General features: G+C 43.4%; 2 protein-coding genes across 5 annotated transcripts in view; one reads left to right on the top strand and one right to left on the bottom strand.

Annotated features, from left to right (window-relative positions):
• Positions 1–10,248, bottom strand: part of LOC127354822 (MORN repeat-containing protein 4-like) — a 32,513-nt gene extending 22,265 nt beyond the window's left edge. For 3 of the 4 annotated variants that reach the window (XR_007881630.1, XR_007881629.1, XM_051385062.1), the window contains exons 1-2: positions 10,113–10,248; positions 7,963–8,037 (exon numbers count right to left, since the gene is read on the bottom strand). Coding sequence is in view for 2 of the 4 variants with exons in the window: in XM_051385062.1 (XP_051241022.1) it covers positions 7,963–8,029 (67 nt within the window). In the remaining 2 variants the exon portion in view is untranslated. The remainder of the gene's footprint in view (positions 1–7,962; positions 8,038–10,112) is intronic. The other variant, XM_051385064.1, reaches the window with a different exon arrangement.
• A 2,082-nt stretch (positions 10,249–12,330) lies between these two features.
• The window catches only part of lcor (ligand dependent nuclear receptor corepressor), a 92,083-nt gene continuing 82,194 nt past the window's right edge, over positions 12,331–22,219 (top strand). Inside the window, exon 1 of the mRNA XM_051385057.1 lies at positions 12,331–12,566. Within this exon, the coding sequence (XP_051241017.1) occupies positions 12,470–12,566 (97 nt within the window). The 5' untranslated portion in view covers positions 12,331–12,469. The remainder of the gene's footprint in view (positions 12,567–22,219) is intronic.

Here is a 22,219-nt window from a genome sequence, read left to right as displayed (position 1 = left end):
TACCATAAACTGTATCCCTTGTGTTCATTGTATTTGTGTCATTATTTTGGAGCAACGCTGACATCTCCTTGGCATGAATCCCAGTACAAAAGATCAAACTGGAACCATAACAAACAGGGTTGAAACCAAAACATGACCATGAACTTTCCCCACTTCCCCTAAACAAAAAGATCAGTTCTTCTAAAGGCTGCAAGCCGCTGGAGGTAGATGAAAAGACACTGTGCTTCATTCACAAAATATCTATAGGCGCAGATTTGTGAGGTAAACAAATCAGATTTTTTCTTACTTCCAAAATATTTGTAGATAAACATGTACAGTATAAACCAGGGCTGATGCATACAGATTCTTAGTATGGCTTGTGGAGCGTTCCAGGCCATAAGACAGGCCAATACCTGAATACAGTGAGTCACACCTGAACAACTTGCTTCCCAGCACAAATGTCATTTGAGTGGCTGAGTGTCGGACCTTGATAGCTGACCTCTGCAGTTGGATGTTCTCAGTGCTGGTAGCTGTTTGAACAGTGTCCCCATGTGTCCACTGATGGCCTGCCATCCAATTAAAGAACAAAGATTTCCACATGGGTAAGAACAAATCAGCGGCTGGTGCCCCTTTCATGAATCCAAAGTAGGATTATTTTTTATCTTTTTCAATTTTTATGAACAAATTTAAGAAAAAACATTTGTGATTGAGGTCAGATGTTTGCAGAGTTAGGGATACAATACTTAATTGCATTCCCAAAGCATGTTTCTATATATTTTTTACATATATCTTTATCTATCCTTTTTAACACCGGTTCCTAACTGAAGGCGATGAGCAAACATCCAGTTGTTCCCGTTTTTCCCAATGAAGATGTCCTAACCTGCTCCATGTGTAAAAAAACTCACATGCTCCACCTCCAACCAGCTAAAACAATGTCAGCAGTCAACATGGGCACATTGTGCACAGCAGGCTTCCTCAAAAAGCTCGGGGTTCGGAAGGAAACTGGGGAGCTGTTGGAAGTTAAATTGTCCTCCCACTACACAGAAATGTTTCTGTGCTCTATTCGCTCACTCGCTGTCTGTCGGGAGGAAGAGGTGTAAAACATACTGGGAGTCAATACAGGTGTGATGTGGCTCTGTTAAAAATCCTCGCAGCTTCTTGATAAATAGGTCTTTAGTTCATAGTAAAAAGTCTGTTGCAGTTAGGGCACAAGGGGATAAAATAATCTAAAATGGTCTATAAGAAGTTGTATATAGTGCACATATTAGTCTTATTTCTTGTCTTGAGCTGCTGTAACCAGCAAATTAAACACAGTGTGGGATCAATAACGTCTATCTTATCTTATGGTATGAGGCTCAACACTTAAATTCCTGTCAAACTAAATAATAATTAACTTACTTAGAATAATGAACTGCTTTTGAATAGATTGAGGCTAATTGGAGGGTAAATTAGAAAGTGTGTTAGCTTGATTGACAGGTGTCTTATCCTACCACAGTCAGCGGTGGTGGTTAATGCTGGTTCATCCCGACTCACCCATTTGGATTTTCTCCTTCCAGACAATTGAGGAGAATAAGCGGTGAACCCTAACCACATTTTTTTTGATGTTGTTGGGCGAACGTATAATGAACACAGAAAGGAAAAACATCCAATAAGGTTCAGACAAACTGCAGGTTAAATCTCAGCATGAATAACACACGAGAGACTTTCAGAGGATTACTGGAAGGTGTGCAGGAGTTTCTCTTGGCAATGCAGAAGACATTTTGGGGGGGAAAAAATGTCAGAAGGCAAGTACATTATTATTTTAAGTCAAAATTCTGAGTTTGAGAAAAGTGAGCTGCCCCCTTTCTTTTTACGCCCTCTAAGAATGTTCCTATGGAGGTGAGACCCAGTTTTCCCTGTAATCCTGAGACTAATTTCCAGGATCAGGAGGATGGCACTCGCAGGAGACACCGAGGGAAAGAAGTGAGCATTTCTCCTTGCCAACCTCTATTAGCAGGCCCAGCGGGAATTAGGAGAATAACTGGATGTGAGGCACAGTTGGACACGGGCTGAGGAGGTCCTGGGTTCCTCGTGGCAGCTGTGAGCGAGGAATCGGATTTACTGTGAGCTGGCCAAGTGGCATGAAACCGATGGAGAGGAGAGAAGTGGGGAAGATCTAGTGGTGGGGGGGTGGGGGGTTAGGAAACCCTAACAGCGGATTGGGATTTACAGGAGGGGAGGCGGGCTGCGTGGTAGGGGGGGTAAGGCAAGGGTGAGCCTAGTGAGTGTTGTCCCCTGCTCCCAGCTAATGGCAAAGTAAATTAGGCAGTCCATCTGTCAGGGCTGCTTAAAGTGCTGCTCTCTGCCTAATCTCAGCAGGGTTTTCACGGGAGATTTGGAAAAGAGATTTGGCAGAAACTAAATCGGGAGCTCTGCATTCCATTTTCAAAGTCTTTCTTCCTCTGAAACATCCTGCATCCATATGTGCAGATATATGTGTGTGTGTGTGTGTGTGTGTGTGTGTGTGTGTGTGGGCGCAAGCCGGACTCCATTAAGTATATATGGTAAAGAAGAGGGCCAACAGGGGCTTAAATCCAACTCTTCGGCCTGCGGGAGCCCTGACAGGCGAGTCAGAGCCCCGAGGAGGAAATTTCACGGACTAGCTGCTGAAATATGACAGTGTGTGTGTGTGTGTGTGTGTGTGTGTGTGTGTGAGTGTGTGTGTGTGTGAGTGTCAGAGAGGCTGCGGTCGTCTGGCCTCAAAAACGCCCAGAGCAGTGTCTTCCATCAAGCGTCAGAGGAGCATCAGAGTATGAATGGTGTTATTGAATATAATAAAATCAAGTGTAAGCACTTTACAGACAGTTTAGTTTCTACTGGGGGGACAGATTATGAGTGGACTGCTGTAGCAGGGGACAGTCATTCCCTTTCCGTCTCTTTGGATTTGATCCCTCCAGACAGTCTCTAATCTGTCTTTCAGCTCCTTTGTAACGCCTCCCTCAAATCTCGTGTCGGGTCACGGTCTCCGGCTAATTACGGTTTAGCTGAATTTGTCCGGCTTTTATGTCAATCAATAGCGGTAATGCATAGATGTTAAATGACTGCATGGGCGAAGTACAGTAGTAAATGGCTTCTGGCTGTGCCTCGGCTGTTGTGGATGTACCCACCCGACTTCCTGTAACCTGATAGCTCCCGGGCCTGTCTTCAACCAGCGCTCCGCTGAATTATTCATGTGACACCGTAGACCTCTGTCCGACACACACCTACATGTTTGTGTGCAAACAGTGACTTTGCATGCATGGACGCAGAGACACGACACGCGTCAATCTGTGTTCAGGACAACACCTCCCAACACACACTCAGTTACATACGCCAGCGGTGTTAATTCCACTTGAAATCAACAGAATTTGGGATTTTGGACATGCCAGAAAAAGACTAGTGCTACAAAATATACTCTGAGTACTTAAACTCTGTTTACACATGGGATTGCACAAGTTGGGGAGATATTTAATTAAAAAAACCTCATTTATATGTAAATGGGTGAAGAGGGAGCGATATAAAAGGAAGTCTTTCTCATGATAAAACTGACATTGTTCAAGATGCAAAACAGCAACACTTGCACAAAATGTGTTATGTTCCCAAACAATTTTAGAATATGTGTGATAAGTCGTTATAAACTCAAGGTTCTTGCTTTATTATGGAGTGTTAGACCGTATCCATAGCGCTGCCGAACCATACAGGAAATAGACTATAGAAGAGGTTTTTAAATGGTAAATGGATAGCTTTACTCTACATGCCACGTTCACACACATTCATGCGCTGATGGGAGCATCGGGACCAATTCGGGGTTCAGTAACTTGCTCAAGGGTACTTGGACACGCAGGCTCAGCTGCCGGTAGCCTTTGAGCGGCACAGTGAATGAAATAACTTTCTCTCCGGTCTATAGCTAGCCAATGTTAACTAGTAAAGATGAAAATGCAGAAACCTAGCCTATTTGATCACGTTGGCATTTATAGTTGACTAATGTATGTAAACCTGCCACCATAGGAACAACACGGGCCACAACTTAACGTATGACGCACACACAGAAATAGCACTACACCTCTGACTGTGTCTCTCAGCCTTTTTCACTGAAGAAAGGTGCAGCATACAAAAATGTACGTTAGATTTGAGTTGAGGACATTTTACCACAGATCCAATATCTGTTCCTCAGCTTCCAATATCACAAGATCTTCTCTGTAATTTCCACTTTTCTTCCATGTAGGCTTAAACGTTGTGATGAAGACTGTGATGTTTTGGGAACAGATACTAAGTGGAGAGATTGTTTTTGATCTTTCAAAGCTTCTGAAAATTTAAACATCTGCAGTTTCCCGACATGGGGTCAATCTGCTGATGACGATCATGTGATACGATTAATCTATCTTTCAATATATATGGTGAATATGTGGTATTTCTGCTTTTCTTGTATTTTAATGATAATAAATGTGACAATAAATCGACACAGTACTAATAAATCCTAGCAGAACAGCTAACACAGAGCTGCATCTGCTCTATTAGTGGACTAATTTCTCCAGTCATCACTTAGAAACGTCTGAGCTAAAAAAAAACACACTGCTGTGAACGAAAACCTGAGCATATCAGAGCATCGCAGCCAAACCAGTTTAACAGTTTTTTGCTAACCGTGCACAGACCATATGTTTCTCCCCGCAGCTTCACGCCCGCTTTGGTGCCAAACTTTTGTTCTTTGTTTAACCTTGCCCTTAAGGTTGTCTAAGTGTTTTTTTCAAACTGCAAATACTGGTTTAGGTAGTGTGATATCCTGTCTCAGCGGGCTCACTGGCACCAGATGGTCTGTGTGTGCATGTGTGTGTACATTTTCATGTCGTTACTGACTTCAGTTTGACACCCCTTTCTGTTTTTTGCTTATTAAAAGCAATCTGTGCCACTGCAGGTTTCATTTAAAAGCCATCTAGCTTGGCTGTTGTGACTCATTTACAGTACACCCACTTTTCTTCTGAGCCTCCAGCCTGACATGAAATCTCTCCGGTCACTCCTTAAAAGCTGCTAGATATCACTTTCTTTTAGCACAATCTTTTTTTAATTAGATTTGCTGAGGTTCCCATTTTATCCTAATAGATATCCTTAAGACTGAAATCAGCCCTGCATTAAAACAATGCAGGGGGCTGCGTTGTTCAAGGTATCGGTGAGACATGAAATAGGATCCAGGCAGTCCAGCTTGAGTAACAGATTAATGTGTTTAAAGGATTACCAGACACCCAAACACCGCACAATGGTTTGTTGGGATTTTACAAATCACAGCAGCAACAATTTTATTGCAACTGAAGAAAATAACGGCGTTCATGTTACAAAGGGATCTACCAGGAAGGTGCCAGAGCAGAGCCAGACGAACTTGCTTGGTTCTCCTGCGTTGACCCCCTTGCTGCAGGGCTACAGGCGGCCTGAACGCGGCCTCACTCAAGTGTAAATCCCATTTCTCTGGCTTCTTCTGAAGCTGTGTTATGATAAAAAAAACACTGCATTCACGAGGAAACATTACCATAAGGAGGCATCTATAAGGTCAAATGTCCACTGTATGGTAGCACTGGCATCAGACACGTTCCAGAGGAATGCCTGACAGTTTTTTAGAAATCACAAAATTGCTGCTCTGCTGTGAAAACATCTGCGCAACACTGCTCTCAAACTCACAACCTGATCTGAAATTCATCGCGTCATTATTATGACAAACGGAACAAGACTTGAAAATGAGCAGCGACCTCAGGAATGCACTGTCGGTGGGTGCGTTCTGGTGTTCCTGTGGAATCAAACTGAAGTTGTCTGCACGCAGTCTGACTTCGCATTGTGTGAATCCTTGAGGATCTGGGAGGAACCCACAAATGAATGTATTTCCTTCCCCTCAAACAAACAATTAAAGTTTGAAACATGCTTTGTGGACATCCATGTTTACTTGTCAGGTTGGTGTGATCACTCACTTTTTAGATGTTTCTACCAACTTAAAGGTCGGGTAAGCAATTCTAGGTAATTCAATTAATTCTAGGTGCACTTTTTTCAAATGGAGTGAAAATCTCCTCACAGCCTGCTAGCTTTACGCTCTGTGTGCACAGAAAACAAAACTGGTTGTACACAGCCCTGGCTCTGTCGGATCGGACCAAGCCACACAATGCTAACTCTGCACTCATGCATTAGCTGCACAGAAGCAGCTTAAGTGACATTATGCTAACCCCCAACCTAGCTAATGGTAGTTACTTTACGTGCTGTGTCGCTCTATATCGAGGTCTTTTTGTCATGTTATTGGATTTCTCCAGAATCGCTTACTGAACTGAAAGAATGATTGTGACTTAATTTTCTATTTGGGAATCAACTGTTCCTCCAATCCTGTAAAGACTTCTTCTTATAGCCCTTGATTTGACTGGGGAGAGTCAGGTGGTCTCATATGGACATTTGGTCCCAGGTGAGGAGCCAGACTAGGCGCTGCAGACTGGCACCTTTGGGAATGGAGTGACTTGCCTAGATATGGGAGAACAGGTTCTCATTTGGGATCCAGGCCCGGAAAGGGAACAAGCAAGTGCCTGGAGGCTGGACCTTCGCCCACGGGGTGAGGTAGGGTAAGGCCCAAAGGCGTCATACAGGGCTGCTGTGTTAGCCTGCCTCCCACAAGGCTCGGTGTAGATGCAAAAGAAACACATAAAAAACTTCTGAACCCCACTAACATGCTCCGTGTTGAAGGGATAGTGGGAGAACTACTCGCACTCGCTCTGCGTATTGTCGCGCTGTCTTGGTAGACGAGCCTCTTCTTTATAGTTTTAAAACAGTGAACTAGAGGGTGTGCTCCGATTATTGGGGAGTTACACTGATACATATATAATAGAACCAGATACTGGACACCAAGATGGTGGCTGTTCAATTCAATGAGACTTTCCCGCCCGGTGCACAGCTGAAATGTTTTCTAGCTTACTTCCTGGTTATGTGGCGACCTTTGTGCAGTAGTGTTTCTTCTGCCCCACCCACGACTTCCCACTCGAGTTCTCTTCTCAGCCCTCAAAAAGATCGAACACAATAAAATAAATAAAAAAGAAAAGAAAATGATTAAAAAAATTCCTAATCAAAGAGAATTGACCTTGTTTGTCAGTTGGAGTGGCAACTGGTAAAAACTGGAAGCAAAGCTGAGGAGCGGCTGTATCCAGTTCATATAATTCATCCATGGTCATACTGCTCAGCCTTCCTGGGAAGGCCAACGCAGGCACGCTGGTACGAAGGCTGCAACTCTTGATATGAAGGTGGCTGTTTTCCATTACTGACTTTGATAGCTGAACATTAACCGGTTCTCCAAGTGCATTAACAAGAAAAAGACCCATCTCCTCAGTTTCTGTTTTGTTTTATACACGACTTTTTAATACTTAATTATTTTACATGCATTACATAATTCACCTTTTTACCAAATTTTATTATTAATAATAATAATAATAATAAGAGTAGCAGCACATCCGAATTCCTTGTACATTCACCCTTACTGTCACTGACAACTGAGGTGATTCTGACTGTTGGTCCTGTAAGGAGTAAACTGATTTTGTGAGTATTTATTTGAATTATTCAACGGACCCAAATGTGTTGAAATGTTCTGAAAAATGTCCCCCTGACTGCTCTTGCACCTGTTTAAAACCCGTAAGCTATCCATGCTTCACCTCTCATTGCCTCTTTCAGCCCATGATCTCCCTCACCACTGTCCTTACAGCGACTGACCCCAGATCAGGAAACACCACTAAGCTGTAAACATGTCCCAGCTGGTGTCTGTTAATGCAAATAAAGTGTGAGCACTCCACATACAGTATGTCGCTGTTATTACATGAATCACATACAAGTGCGGTTACATGGGCTCAGTCTTACATGCATTAGTGTCTGAATCACACTGAAACAACACGTCTGCTGTACATGCAATTGCAGCCAGTGATGGAGGATGGACGGGTGAGTGAGCAGGTCAAGTCTTGCCTTCTTTCCATTCGCCGTGGTACTCCTCGCCATTGGAGTAGCTGAAGGAACCTCGTGTCAGGGTCATGGGTCCTGCTGGCACACAGAAACCGTCGTCACTACCTGGAGCTTATCACCTGATGCTCTGACATCCTGACACACACACACACACACACACACACACACACACACAGAGCTGGGAGAAATAGTGTGTCCACCTTGGGTTAATTGCTAGTTTTTGAACGCTGCAGTGTGTTCACAGCCAGCCACAGAAACTGCCCCAACAACCCGAAACAACAAGACTCTTCACTGCGTAACCCCCACTGGGAAGTCAAGATGCACTGTCATGAAGGACACCCCAACTTTACCTAAACCATGGGCTTTAATCTGCTGCCATAACAACCCCTGCTGCTCTCGTTTCAGGCTTTCTACACGATTGTGGAACCTGGCTGCAGGGATTCGCTCCCATTCAGCCACATGAGCAGTAGTGAGGCCCGACACTGATGTTGGGAAAAAGGCCTGGCTCACAGTTGTGGGACATATCAGTCCTTTAATGATCTTACTATTCATAAAATCATTGTTTAAACGAACTACAAGGAGTTTTTAACTGGCTATGAAACAGTCACTGATGCAAAAGGAAACGAGTCCTTAAAGGAGAAGATTGGTTGTTTCTATAGAGTTATTCTTAATCAGATTCCCCTTGAAATCAATGAAACAAGGTGGTGGAAACACTACCACTTTTGTCCACAGGGGCCGCCAGAAGCTGCTTGTTGCTGCTTTAAGTTGTAAACTGTTGAAACAAGCCCATCACGATTTCAGACTGTTCATTAAAACCCAGTAGGTTATAGAATCATCATATCTGAGACGCTGGAAACAACAAATGTTTGGCACTTGTGGTTGATAAATCACCCAAAAAGAGATAGATTATAAACTACCCCGGTACTTGGTATGTAAATCGTTTGCTACGCCACCCAACTGCTACTGGGAAATGTAGTCAGCTACATGTAGCATTGGTACTGGCTGGAATGTGCCAATCCAGGAAGTGAAAGTGATAAAAATGTATCCTCCTCTGGACAGCTGACGCACGTCAGCGCTGTGAAGTAGGACAACAGCGTATCCTGCAATGACAAGATGTCAACAGTGTGTGCATCTGCATAGAAAACAACAGACCTTTTTCACAGCAGCCCTTTCTATATAAATAATAGGATAAACACAAGTGTTACCAGATAGACAGATAGATACTTTATTTATCCCGAGGGAAATTCAAGTTGATACCAATGATGTTAATTCAGGTTCCAGTCAGGGTGCTGCTACAGTGAATGGAAGAAAATCCTAATTAGTATCATCGGTAATGCCTGTGTTTGCCCTACTATTTCATATTAAAATGGCTGCAGTGAAAAAGGTCTCCGCAGCTCATTTGATGCACGCCGCACGCCACAGGTGTGTTTTTACATTTCTAAATAGCAGTGGATCACCTGGCAGGCAGGGGTGTCCGCACACTTTGGACCACACACTGTAGGGCAGTAACGGGGCAGATAAGGTGTATAACTGCCTCACTGTGGGGTCCCTTACCCGACCCTGGGCCCTACATGACCTGCTGGTAACCCCGCACACTGGCATAGCAGAGGTGTTTTAGTTTTATTAATCTAGTCTTCCCCTTTGTGATGAGGGACCCCCCCCCGTTGTCTCCCGCCTGTGTTTACTGTAGCTGTTTGACACTTTACATTGTCAGTTGCACACACAGCTATGTTTACTGTGCATCTCTGGGGGCTCTCCTCTCCTCTCCTCCTCTCCTCTCCTCCTCTCCTCTCTGTTGTGGAGGTTTTAGACAAAGTGCCGCCGACAGGAGCATCAAAGCCACACTGAGGCTTCACCATCATGAAGGAAACATCTAAGGCCCGTTTATTAGGCTGAATAATTGCTCAAATGCCATCAGGCGCGCTGTCAGATTAGACGAGGAGGAGGAGGAGGAGGAGGAGGAGGAGTGTGTATCCCTCCATCTAATGTTGCCACAGTAACGGCGCCCAAATCCCTTTCATCCTGCCGGCATGACGCTGTCAGCCTCCGCACACACACACCAACACACACACACACACACACACACACACACACACACACACACACACACACACAGGGAGCTGACCCCGGTGAAAGGAAATAAAGACGGTTACCTGTTTTATTAAAGAGAAACTGAGTCCTTTGTCTCTACATCACTGAACGCAGCGCGGCAGTTGGAGGATTTCTGCTCCTCTCAGCGACACTTTCTCCTTTTCCGTAGCTGCTAGTCTCCTGGCAGAGCTGCCTCAGCGTCTCTCCAAGGTGCTCAGATCTGATTGGCTGTCTGTCCTCCACCTCGACTCAAGGCGCCCTCCTATTGGCTGCCGTTCACCGCCGTCCAGCCCTCCGCGGGAGACATCTTTGTCGAGGGCAACGGGTTCAACGACTTAATTAGCCGGAGTGCTCCTCCGTTAAAACGTTTGCCCTTGCCTTTTTTTTTTTTTTTTTTAATGTGCGGCCCAGCGTCTCTGTAGGACCGTAAACCGGCAGCGAGCTCCCGTTAATGACACTGTGTCGTTTCATGTTTCAATTTAGTGATTAGAGCCGCGTTTTGGAGAGTTTTTATGGAACTTGATTTATTGTTTCTCCCTGTGCGCTCAAACAGCTGCACTGAGGCGCTGAGGGTTTGTTAAAGGAGCTGAGATGGATTCAAAGCCAATAAGGATTTCATTCAGTAAAAAGCTGAGAAGGGAAAAAAATAAAAAATCAAGGTGACCCAAATGAGACTAAACTCTGCTGGCCTGGCTCTGTTTCTCAGGGGGAAACCGGGATTAAGCAATATGATACAACCACTGTTGAATATTAATAAACCATGGCCAGTGTCCTCTGTTTCTAGTCATCACTTATCAATAACACCTGCTGTTAATTAATCAGGACTTTTTAAGATTACAGTTTGTTCTGGATAGGAAGTTTGTTGTTTGGTTTGTTCAAATATTGGAATAATATGTCAAATACAACATACAGTCAGACTTCGCCAGAGATAGAACAACAAAGTCCTGGATTTATTTCCATCGTTGTGTTTTCCACAGCAACCTTCATCCAGGTGGAGACATGCACTCAAAGTCTGACATAAGAAATATTAGAAATTGCAAAAAAACAATTGATTAAAAGTAACTAATACAGAAGTTGCTTAATTGCAATTTTGACCTTTTTTTTAATAAACATTTTGCTAATATTGAGCTGTAGATCACTTTACACTCAGCAGTTAAAGAGAGTTCATGCACAATCAGGTGCTTTTCCTCATAGGTGTTTCTGATATTCCTTATGTGCTGATTTGGATGTATTTTCCTGTCAAATTGTGTGTATTTGTATCCACTACCCACCAGCTCAGGTCATACATACTGTAGCCTATATGTGCATTTATTTTCTATAAAAAATAACCAATTAATAAACATGCAATGTATGAGATCGTGTGGTTATAGCAACCTTGGGGAGATTACAGACACATTTTTAGGGTGAGTCCAGTATTTTAACAGCCAGGATGTTATAAATGTTGGGAAACAAAGTGGTAACACTTGCAGGTCTGTAATCCGTTCTGTAGCCATCGCCTACTGAGACAGTTTTTTTTCAGTCATGTGTTTACAGGAGTTGCTGATGCTCCATTTATGTAAATCTTGCAGAAAATTTTATAAAAAATAACGTTGAAAAATTCAAAATTTACATTTTCTTTTCTTTTCTGGGGGATTTGGTTGGAGGAGGAATCCACAGCACTGGAATTCTGAAAAACACACTATCAGTACAAATCCTAGATTCCAGCCATGAACCCATGGGTGGGTGGAAACAGCAGAATAACTGACTGTCAATCAGTTTGATTAGGACCACTCAGAAGGTAAAGGCCACCTTATCCATTACAGGGGAATTTATAGCCATCCTTTATTTAGCTAAGTATGAATATGAGTGATATGGAATGTTTCCTGGTGTGGACGCACTGTGATCCTACAGGACAATGTGTTTACAAGCAACTGCAGGCTGTTTCATTTTTAAAAAACTCAAACAATTTTTGACAACAGTGCCTCCTTGTATAGGCTACATAGGCTTTCTAGTCCACCCTGCAGTCCGTTTACTACCGTGTTGAGAACATATCTGCTCATTTAAACAATGCAGTGTCTTTATGCGCATTGTAAATCCCTGGCACACCCGCACCCTTTGACACACATAGCTTTGAGCCATGGCAAATTTGGAGCACAGGCGCCATGTGCTGTACCCTATATACAACATTAAAACAGACAAACATCCCATTAAAGCACCAATGACAGCACATCCTCGCGCAGAGATGCTGGGAGGGATGGACGGGAGGAGGAGGGGGCGCTTCTGGTGGGTGGGACAAACGAGCGCTATAGAAAGGGGGATGCTGCAGCCCCGTCCCCCTCATATCTCACTCCACCCAGCCCTAGAATAAAAACCACCGGTGACGTGCGCGCAGGGAAGCACCCAGCAGTATGTGCGCGCCCACGGGAGGGGCCGACAGAAAATGGCGAGTCTGTGCAAAAGGCAGCAATGCACGATAGAGAGGCGCGGCTTTCGGCAGGAACTTGACTCTTGGAGGCACAAACTCATTCACTGTGTAGGTAAGCTCTCTTGGCATTGTGTGTGTGCGTGTGTGTGGCGTGGTCCGGGCGGCCGGGGGGTGCCGGGAACTGTGTTTGGGTTTGTTTTTTTGGAGTGGAAAGAGCGCAGAGCCGCGTCCGCTGGAAAACCTATAGGCTCTTATGGAGCTGTCATTTTTTGTTACGCACGGCTGTTGCCTGGCGCTGCCTGCCTCCCACCGGACACAGCCAAAAATATTCAGCCTCAAGTTTTCGGGCTCCCGTCGGGTGTGTCGCCAGGTGTGTCACCTGCACGCTGTGTGTGTGTGTGTGACCTGTGTGAATGTTGACTTTAGTTGCATCCGGAGTGTCGGCGTGTTGGAGCAGTTTTTAGACATTATTCCATAGCTGTTTATTTATTGTAAGCAGTGCATGTCACGTGTGCAGATGGAGCTGCGCCTCAGCCAATCAGCTTCCCCGCTATAGGCTGGCCCGTGCCCGCGTGCGCGCCGCCGGGTTGATTTTTTTTGGTGAGGGGGAGGGCGGTGCGCGCTCTCAATCTCCAAACATGACTCCCCCCCCCCTCCTCCTCCCCCCTCCACTTCCCTGGAAATCGGCTTTTGGGAGCGCGCATTGCTGCATTGGGGGAAATGTCAGTGGGAATAATTTGGTATTTTCGGGGGGAGGAGGTAGGCTGTAGGCGGGGGTCGGCGGGGAGAAACGCCGCGGTGCTCGCCTGCAAACCGGGCTCGGTACTTGTTGAAACGGCGCTCCTGTCTGCGCTGTGGGAACTCTGCGGAGGATGTCTGTCCGGCGCAGTTTGCATTAAGGTGTTTATGATGTGTGCATCTGAATGTGTCTGTCTGTCTCTCTGGCACTGCGGGGACAGACAGCAGACACACAGATATTCAGTTCTGACCTCTCCCTGCTTTTCTCATTAGTTCATGTCGGCTTTAATTTTGGATTTTCTCATCCATACGTCTCTCCCACCCACCACCACATCCTCCCCCCCTCCTCCCCACCAACCCTCCATTTCTGGTGTATTTCATTAGCTCAGTTTAATCCGGTTACATTGACCTATCCCGATGTTATGGCAAGATTATCATCCACTCTTCGCCTCTGATCTCCTAACCTCTCCGGGTTTCCTCGGCTCTCCGCCCGGCTCCTAATCTGGCTTTTATCGCTGGTGTGCAGCAGCAGCAGCAGCAGCAGCAGCAGAGGAGTCGGGGTGTTGCGGCTCCACTTGTTTTTGGATGCACTTCTGTGTCCAGATGTTGACCTGTCGACTACTTACCCATCCGACCGCTTTATGATAACTCACATGTCCTGATTCCGAGTGTAGGCTAGCGGGGCTTTTTAGTAAGAAAACCTCCTAATGAGGAGATGTAATGTTGAATTAAAAGGTTGAGTAATCTCTGACCTCCGGTTGCTGTGATCAGCATAAAGCCATATGGAATCACAACCAGCAGTGTAAACAATAGACTTCTCCTCCTTCATTTTTCTTACACCAGTTTGACCATTTGCTGCATTTGCATTGAGGTTATTACACCGAAATCTGTTTTCACTCATTAAAAGTGAGCTTTAACCTATTTTCTGGCTCCACACCGCCACCGACGAGGCACTGCCTGCTTCATGTCCTGCTTTTGCCTACATGTACGGTCTAATTAGTGCTGTTTTAATGATTTTAGTGGGTCACTGAGTTAAAAGCGGCAGAGGATTAGGTACTGGTCCCTCCCTAAAAGTGTAACACGTTTTTGGAGGGTTGCAGTTACCCTCTAATGAGAAAGACCAGCCTTTAATACACACTGGGTGGATGTTATTTAGGTATGTGTGAGGCTGTAGGGATACTATAATGATACAAAGTCTAAAGAGATATATGAGCGTGATAAATAGACTGTAAGCTCACCATTGTGTACCTTGAATCCATGTAGTAATATCACAGTGATACCACAGGGGATTCAAACACCACAAAGCAGAATAATGAACTCACAGTTGGATGTTACACCTTACTTAAGTTCCATATAGGGTGCTGTGTGTGTGTGTGTTAGTTCGCCATATTTCTCCATTTCTGGTTGTTAACGTTCATTGGTTTTCTATGCGTGATGAGTTTTAGGGCCGAGCGCTGACATGTTTATTTGTTTGACGGTTAATCGGCTCTGAAACTGTGCGAAACTGGAACATCATGAGACGTGTTTGTCTTCTGACCAGCTGAGGAATTTGTTTCCAAAAGTGTCTGCGAGTCCTAAAAGAGAAACAGTTCTTTGAAATGTTGTAAAAGTGTTGCAGTAGTAGGTTTTGTAATTACATACGAATTAATAATGACTCATTTTGTGATATCAGATGAGTTTTGGGCATTTTTATGAAATAGCAGATATCAGTCTCTCGATATATCCATTAATTATTGGTCATTAAAACGCCATAAAGTAGTGAAAAATATCTTGTTTTGTCTGCCCGACAGCCCAAAACCCAAATGTATTGAAGTGAGTTTCATATAAGACAAAGTAAAGCAGCACATCCTTACAAATGAGACGCTGTAACTAGGTAATGTTTGGCATTTTTGCATGAAAAAGGATTTAAAGGGTATTTAGAAATAGATTAATCAATGAGTTGACTAATATTTTCTGCTCTTCAAATCTAAAAGATCAAGCAAAAAGATCTATGCTGGCATGGAAATTAAATCACACTATGTCATGGGCCATACCTTTTTATAACAGCATTGTTATTAAGGACCAGATGATCATTATGTTAGATCTAAGAAGGTCAGGTAACAAAGGCGGACGTCTTACAGCGTATGACAGTTTGCGCCGATGTGAAAGGATGCAGCTTGTCGACACAGCCGGCCTCATCTTCATGCCCCGCGCCTCGCTGGTAATAAAGTAGGGCTCGTATGCCATAGAAAGGTTAACATTATTAGTTGGTAGCAATTACAGCCCAACTGCTGATTCCTTTGGCACATATTCTGGGTAAGAGAGTGCAGCTAATTTGATTGCTGAAAGGTTGTGGCAGTGCTGGGGAGAGACAGACTGTGAGGGAGGGAGAGGGAGAGGTGTGAGTCTGAGTGGCAGATTGCTTTTTTGCTTCCAACACTTCTCACTGGCAGAGCTTCATCCGAACACAGTAATAATGCCACCGGTTGAGCTAAACGTGAGGATCTGGTGACTTATTCCAACTACTGGCAAACATTGTACGGGCCCCCCTAGTGACCAGCAGTCTAAGATAAACAGGTCTGGGCAATATAATGAAGAGACAATATACATTTGTCAACTGGATTCAATTCTACTGATTAAACCTTTAAATATCTGTAATAAGACACAATGTTGGAAATCAGTGAGCAAGACCACCAATGGTCGCCCAATAGTGGAATTTACAGGATTTTAGCATCAGTGTGATGAAGTTGAAGTTAAAACTTGATATTTTAGGTATTTGATTGACTGTTTATGACAGTTTAATTATAGAATTTCCAAAATCGTTACTATAGCGTATGTAGCCTGATGGAAACAACATTTGTAGCTTGTCGTCCATCTTTCTATGTGTTGCTAACTTTTTTAAACTTTATTAATTCATGATTTATAAATCCAGTATTTTCTGAATTCTGAATTTCCCCCTCAAAATGTCTCGTTCTCGCTGACCAAAAGCCTCAACCCCACAGGTATAGAAGACTAAGACAACCAGCCAAATATTCACCTCTGGAATACAGATGTTTGGCATTTTCTCTCGATCAACCAACTGATTAATGGAGTAATTGTTGCAGCTGTATAAGTCACGTCTTTGCCACCTGCAAGTGCTCGTCGCTGTCACATGTTTCAGGTTTACTTCCTTTTGTTTACTGCTGATTAATGAATGAGTTGGAGAGGAATCGTCAGCGTGGGCAGAGTCTATAAAGACAGCAAATGTCTCCTCCTATACATCACATTTAAATCATGCTCTGAGGGATCATCCATTTTGAGTGTTATAAGTGAACAGATATTCCTGATTTTCTATCTATCTATCTATCTATCTATCTATCTATCTATCTATCTATCTATCTATCTATCTATCTATCTATCTATCTATCTATCTATCTATCTATCTATCCCTCTATCTCTCTGTCTAGTCCCTCGATTACCGATGTACTCAAAGTCAAATCCTCTCCTTTAAGTCAACAAAACCCCTCCATCCCTCCACCTCTCCTCCCTCTCTAAGCGGACGGCTTTTATTTCAGTAATGGACAGATGGACGCCCCGAGAGATCTGCCTGCTACTTTCTCATCCTGCTAATTCTTTTCATGGGCTTTTTTGAAAAGGAAAACAAAACATGGCACATTTATCGGGAGCTGGTGGGGAAAGTGGCAGCGATCCACCCATTTGACTAGACCGGGTGCCAACACTGTAAATCTCTGAGTACCCTCTTCTTCATTACACATGCACACGCACACACACACACACACACACAATCACATACATTACTGTCGAGCAGGGGTGTGTGTGTGTGTGTGTGTGTGTGTGTGTGTGTGTGGAGCTATCTCGGGGGGCGATCCATGCCAACCAGGAGCCCCGTGGGAGGAGGGTTGCTCTCTTTGGGGTTGGAGGGTTGGTGGTGTGGGGGTTGACTGCAATCTGTGGAAAAGCAAAATACACCACTGGCACTGAGTGAGTGTTGACAGAAGGTGTGTGTGTGTGTGTGTCCACTCAGCGCTCTGCTCTTTTCTAGCGCCGTCCTGCCTCACGTTCAAACACGCTAACACACATTCATCTAAAGTGCCAGAAGGATTCAAACCGTTGTGGTTCGGTCACACACCTGCTTCTTTTATCCTCTCAGCCTGGATTTCTTTCTGAGGAGTTAACTATTTCATCTTGTTTTTTTGCCGGCCGTTGAAACCCTAGTCAAATATTTCAGAAGCAGGGTGTGACAGCTTTTAGAGAACAAACTAGTTTTGAGTCGCTGACGTTCTTTTTGTTTTTAAGCTTTTATATTGAGCTACTTCTTTGTTGTACTTTATTTTATTTTGCAGTTTTCCTCCCCTGAGACCGTCCTGGTGTATCCGGGGGGGAATGGGAAGCTTTTAATTATTGTTTTTCAGTGTCGGAGCATCTTCAAGAGAAATGTTTCAAAAAAACAACATGCAGTAAGGGGCCAAAAAGTTTGTTGCGTTAGGGTTTGTTTTAATGTCAGATGAACTACAGTTTCAGTGTGTAACATTAAGAAGGATCTTTAATATTCATAGGGATGTTTTCATTAGTGTGTAATCATCTGAATATAAGAATTGTCATGTTTTTGTTACTGTTGACAGTATATATAATGGGCAGAGCTTCTGGGTCCGTAAAGTGAAGCAAACGCGGATTGTATTAAACCTGCATTCTATGTGATGACCAGCAGGGGGCAGCTCCATAGGCTGCAATAAAAAAACAAGAGTATGTAGTCTTATGTAGAAATGAGTCGACTTCTCAAGTAATTGATGAGCTCAGTAAACAGTTTCCTGATGAGTTTCTGGTCTCAGTCTCTAGTTTCAGTCTTCTTCCATACAGCATGATGTTCATTTAGTAACTGATGGTCCCATTTAGAGTAAAACAGACCATAAAGCAGGGTATGCTTCAGGGCGGGGCTACCTTGTGATTGACAGCTCATTCTCAGTGAGTCCGTCCAGCTCAACACACCAAACTCAGATCAAACTGTCAAACAGTGCTGATCAGATATGGATCCAGATTCTGTTGTTGACTATGTCTCTCCTCAAATCTGTTCACAAAAACATTTTACTGTTTATCTGGAATACCAGATCATGTGTGACCAGACGAGCCGCCATTGTTTCCTGCTATGAACGAGTTGAAACTGCGCAGCCAATGAGAGCAGCTTAACAAACCGCCAAGGCGACGGCCATAAAGGCATTTTTATCTACACTCACCTTGTGCTTTCAGACAATTCATAGACCCAAAAAATGAAGCGATTTGATGAAGAAAATATCCAGCAGATGAATTGATAAAAAATAAAAAGCCAGAGTTCCAATCTTCATGGCCGTCTTTTTTTATGTCTTCCAGTCAGACATCCAGCAGCTCGATCTCTGAATGTGTGGCCTTTATCATGAAACTCTCTGCGAGTGTGTTTGTGTCTGAGTAATTGTACTTAGACACACGAAACCTTGTGTTGTGTGCTGATCTGCCTCATTATTCTGCAGGATATTGTGAGTCACAGTAACAAACAAGGGAGCAAGTACTGTGAGGCCAATATTCAGCTGTGCACGATATGGACGCTATAGATGGACTGTTTGCTGGTATTTATAGGTTGTTATTTGACTTCCCCCAATGAAGCGGTATCGAGGATTTACATGCTTTCAAGGACTTTTAGTTATTTATGTTCCCAAAAACCTTGAACCAGATTTCTTTTTTGTGTGAGTTTTCAAAGTTCCTTTATTTTCTAATTCTAATTCATATTTGCGTCATATTTTAAAGATCTTTTGTCTTAAAAAACAAATTTTCTTTCATTCTACGCCCTTATTTTCTCATATTTAATTCTCTCCTTACATCAATGTACAATTAAATAGGAAGAAATCTGCTGAATATCGGCAAATGTATACAATTATGAATTTGGAAGTCCTTTATCAGTCTGTCCTCAGTCCATAAACAAAGGGTATAAAATGTAGATGAATGTCGATAATTTGGAAAATCAGTAAATCTAAAAGAAAATCTACCTCAAGTGTTTGACAAAGAAGCAACACTTTAGTTTCCTGTCTTTCTTCCCTTCACTCTTACCAGCAACTATAGTCCCCCATTTCCTTAAACTAAGCTTAGTACACAGGGTCCCTGACTCAACCCAAAATTTATGTAAGCGGCCCATTGTGTGTGTGTGTGTGTGTGTGTGTGTGTGTGTGTGTGTGTGTGTGTGTCAGTTCCCTTTGTTATGTGAACCACCTGACCTCCTTGGTATAGCTTTTGGACGCTGACGCCATGTGAGCTCATGCACGGTATGGAGTTTGTGTTTGGAGTACATGCACACACACACACACACACACACACGTCACGTACAGGACTGGTGAGAGGTGTCAAGGCTTTAGAGCAGCAGGAATGTTTACTTGGACCCGCCTTCAGTGAATTCCTCCTAGATTTTTCAATAATGGCTGCTTTTGTGTGGAAGGTCATATTTGAGGAATTTGCTTTTCATAGTGTTTGATCAATGGCACGGAGAAGCCCGTGTGTGTGCTCTTGTACTTCTGTCTTTGTAAGGACCAGTTTCAGACCTTGAGGACGTTTTTGGAGAGTGAGGACATTTTGTTCAGTCTTCACTTCGTCAGAGAGCTGCATTAGGGTTAAGACTTGGGGTTAGTTGTGCATTTGTGATGTTCAAGCTTAGGCACTGCCTTATTATTTTAATGAGGGAAGTCTCAAACGTCTGCGTCTCCCTGAGAATTTAGTATTAATGGAATTAAAGTAAAAGTGTGTGTCATTCAGACTGTCATTAACAATTAATTAATACTAAGTAGCACTTCGGTATTCCTGAACAAGAGGAACCAGCTAATGAGATAATAATGGAGCTGAACAGTCGGTTAAGCAGTTAAGCTGTCATGGTTCAGAGTTAAAGGGACAGTCCGCGGGCGACTGCTGCCGTCTGCTCTGAATCATTAAAGAAATATAAATCATATAAATAATATCTGTCATCTTGTTCACTGAGTGTTCTCAAACTAAAGCAAACTAATCTACCGCAGCAGGAAGGGACGTATCGATGTTTACAGACTAGAGCCGACCCCTCAGTGTCGCATCCATCAGGTGCTTCCTCCTAAACTCTGTCAAATATGAAGATTTCTCAAATGAAATTTCACCAGGCACAGTTAATGTCAAATATGAAGTTAAATAAAACTAAACGCTGTGTGTAAAGTGGCCGACGCCAACTGGAATTAATCAACCCTCACAAATGTGCAGTCACTGCTAAATACTGTAATCAGCTGCTGCCTGTCACTGTGTACCACTGTGTACTTTCTGTCCGTTCCACTGTGACAGAGTGTGTGTTTTCACTGAGAATGGCCAGTACATCAAGTCTGCGACTGATAAAATGGAGGACTGGGAGAGAAATGACCTGCACATTTTTTAATCATCTGATTCAAAGTCTTTTGAGGTGACAGAGAATCTCTGGACGTACAACTATAGCTGAAAATCACAATTCGATTAAAGAACTTGTTCTGAACAGCGGTCGCTGTGGCTTCAAGTGACAGGGCTGGTTCCTAAACCACTGTTTAGCATTCCGCTAAAAGGCTCCACTAAGGTAAAGGTTGCACACGTGTAGAAGAAGCATAAAGTCAAAGTGACTCAGTGATGTACATTAAACAGTAATTAGCTAGCATTAGCCACCATAAGCTACTGCTCATACTAGACCAAGTCAGGCTGTATTTTTTATTATTGAATATATTGAATCCAACTTTTTATTTTTAAGAGGAAGAATGCATTACGTTTTCTTCAAAAGTGACTTTCTTTAAGAATTTAAAGACATGAAAACAATGGGAAAATGTGTAAATATTTACACCTAAAGAAGACAAAAAGTATGAGATTTAATATATAATAAGAATATAATATAATAAATACAAATTTAAGATGAAAATTCAAGTGAAATACTGACAGCAAGCATGGTTTTAAGGTGTGTGTGTGTGTGTGTGTGTGTGTGTGTGTGTGTGTGCCTGAGAGTGTGTGTGTGTGTGTGTGTGCGCCTGCGTGTGTGTGTGTGTGTGTGTGCCTGCGTGTGTGTGTGTGTGTGTGTGTGTGCGCCTGTGTGTGTGTGTATGTGTGTGTGTGCCTGCGTGTGTGTGTGTGTGTGCGCCTGTGTGTGTGTGTATGTATGTGTGTGTGTGTGTTTGTGCCTGCGTGTGTGTGTGTGTGTGTGTGTGTGTGTGCCTGCGCGCCTGTGTGTGTGTGTGTGTGTGTGTGTGTGTGTGTATGTTGATAGGGTTTAATCTAGGCATGTTTGTTTAAAGACCCTGTACCCACTGGGCATGGCATTGTGCCAGGCCTCTGCTGCTGCCCACGGGTGCACCCTGGGAAATGTAGTTCCTCAGAGAGAGAAAGCGAGAGAGAGAGAGCGAGAGAGGAGAGAGAGAGAGAGATGCTGGTACAACAGACAGACACAGTGAGGGAGGGTTTAGTAAAGTATGTTGCTTTCTACAACAAACCCTTGGAGGACTTCTGACAGATGAGGTTTGCACAACAAATGACACGGAAACAATAGGCAATTATTTGCAATTCCGAGACTGAATGGGACTTCATTAAGATTCAGCCTTCAACATGTGAGCGGAGACGCAGGTAGACCTCCGTCGCCGCCTCACAGACAGCAAAACCGTGGTTTATAGACACAATGAAAGCACCATCTTCATTTTCAGATGAGTTTTTAAAGATAATCTGTCAAAGAATTAAAGGAAATACTTTATAGAAGTTTACAGATATACTGTAAAACACTCACTCAGCACTCAGTGGGGCTGAATCTTTTTTATAATACTAAAGCCAGTATGATTAATGAGCTTCAGTACAATGCCAAAACTAAAGCTGATCAATATCTTATCTTGATGAATACATGTTTTTCAACAATTAGAACAAAAGAAGACTTTAATCAACAACTCAGTACATTTTACAGTTAGAAGAATGTGTCCATGTATATTAATCCCCATGTGAACTGAACCAGCAGGGGAGGAATAATCGTAGGAGATAATATCCTGAAATCACACGTTGAGCCTTTAAAAGGGGACA

Source organism: Dicentrarchus labrax, unplaced genomic scaffold, assembly GCF_905237075.1.
Source record: "Dicentrarchus labrax unplaced genomic scaffold, dlabrax2021, whole genome shotgun sequence".
Taxonomy (NCBI): domain Eukaryota; kingdom Metazoa; phylum Chordata; class Actinopteri; family Moronidae; genus Dicentrarchus; species Dicentrarchus labrax.
The sequence above is the reverse complement of the archived record's forward strand: the minus strand, read 5'-3'. Positions and strand labels throughout refer to the sequence as shown.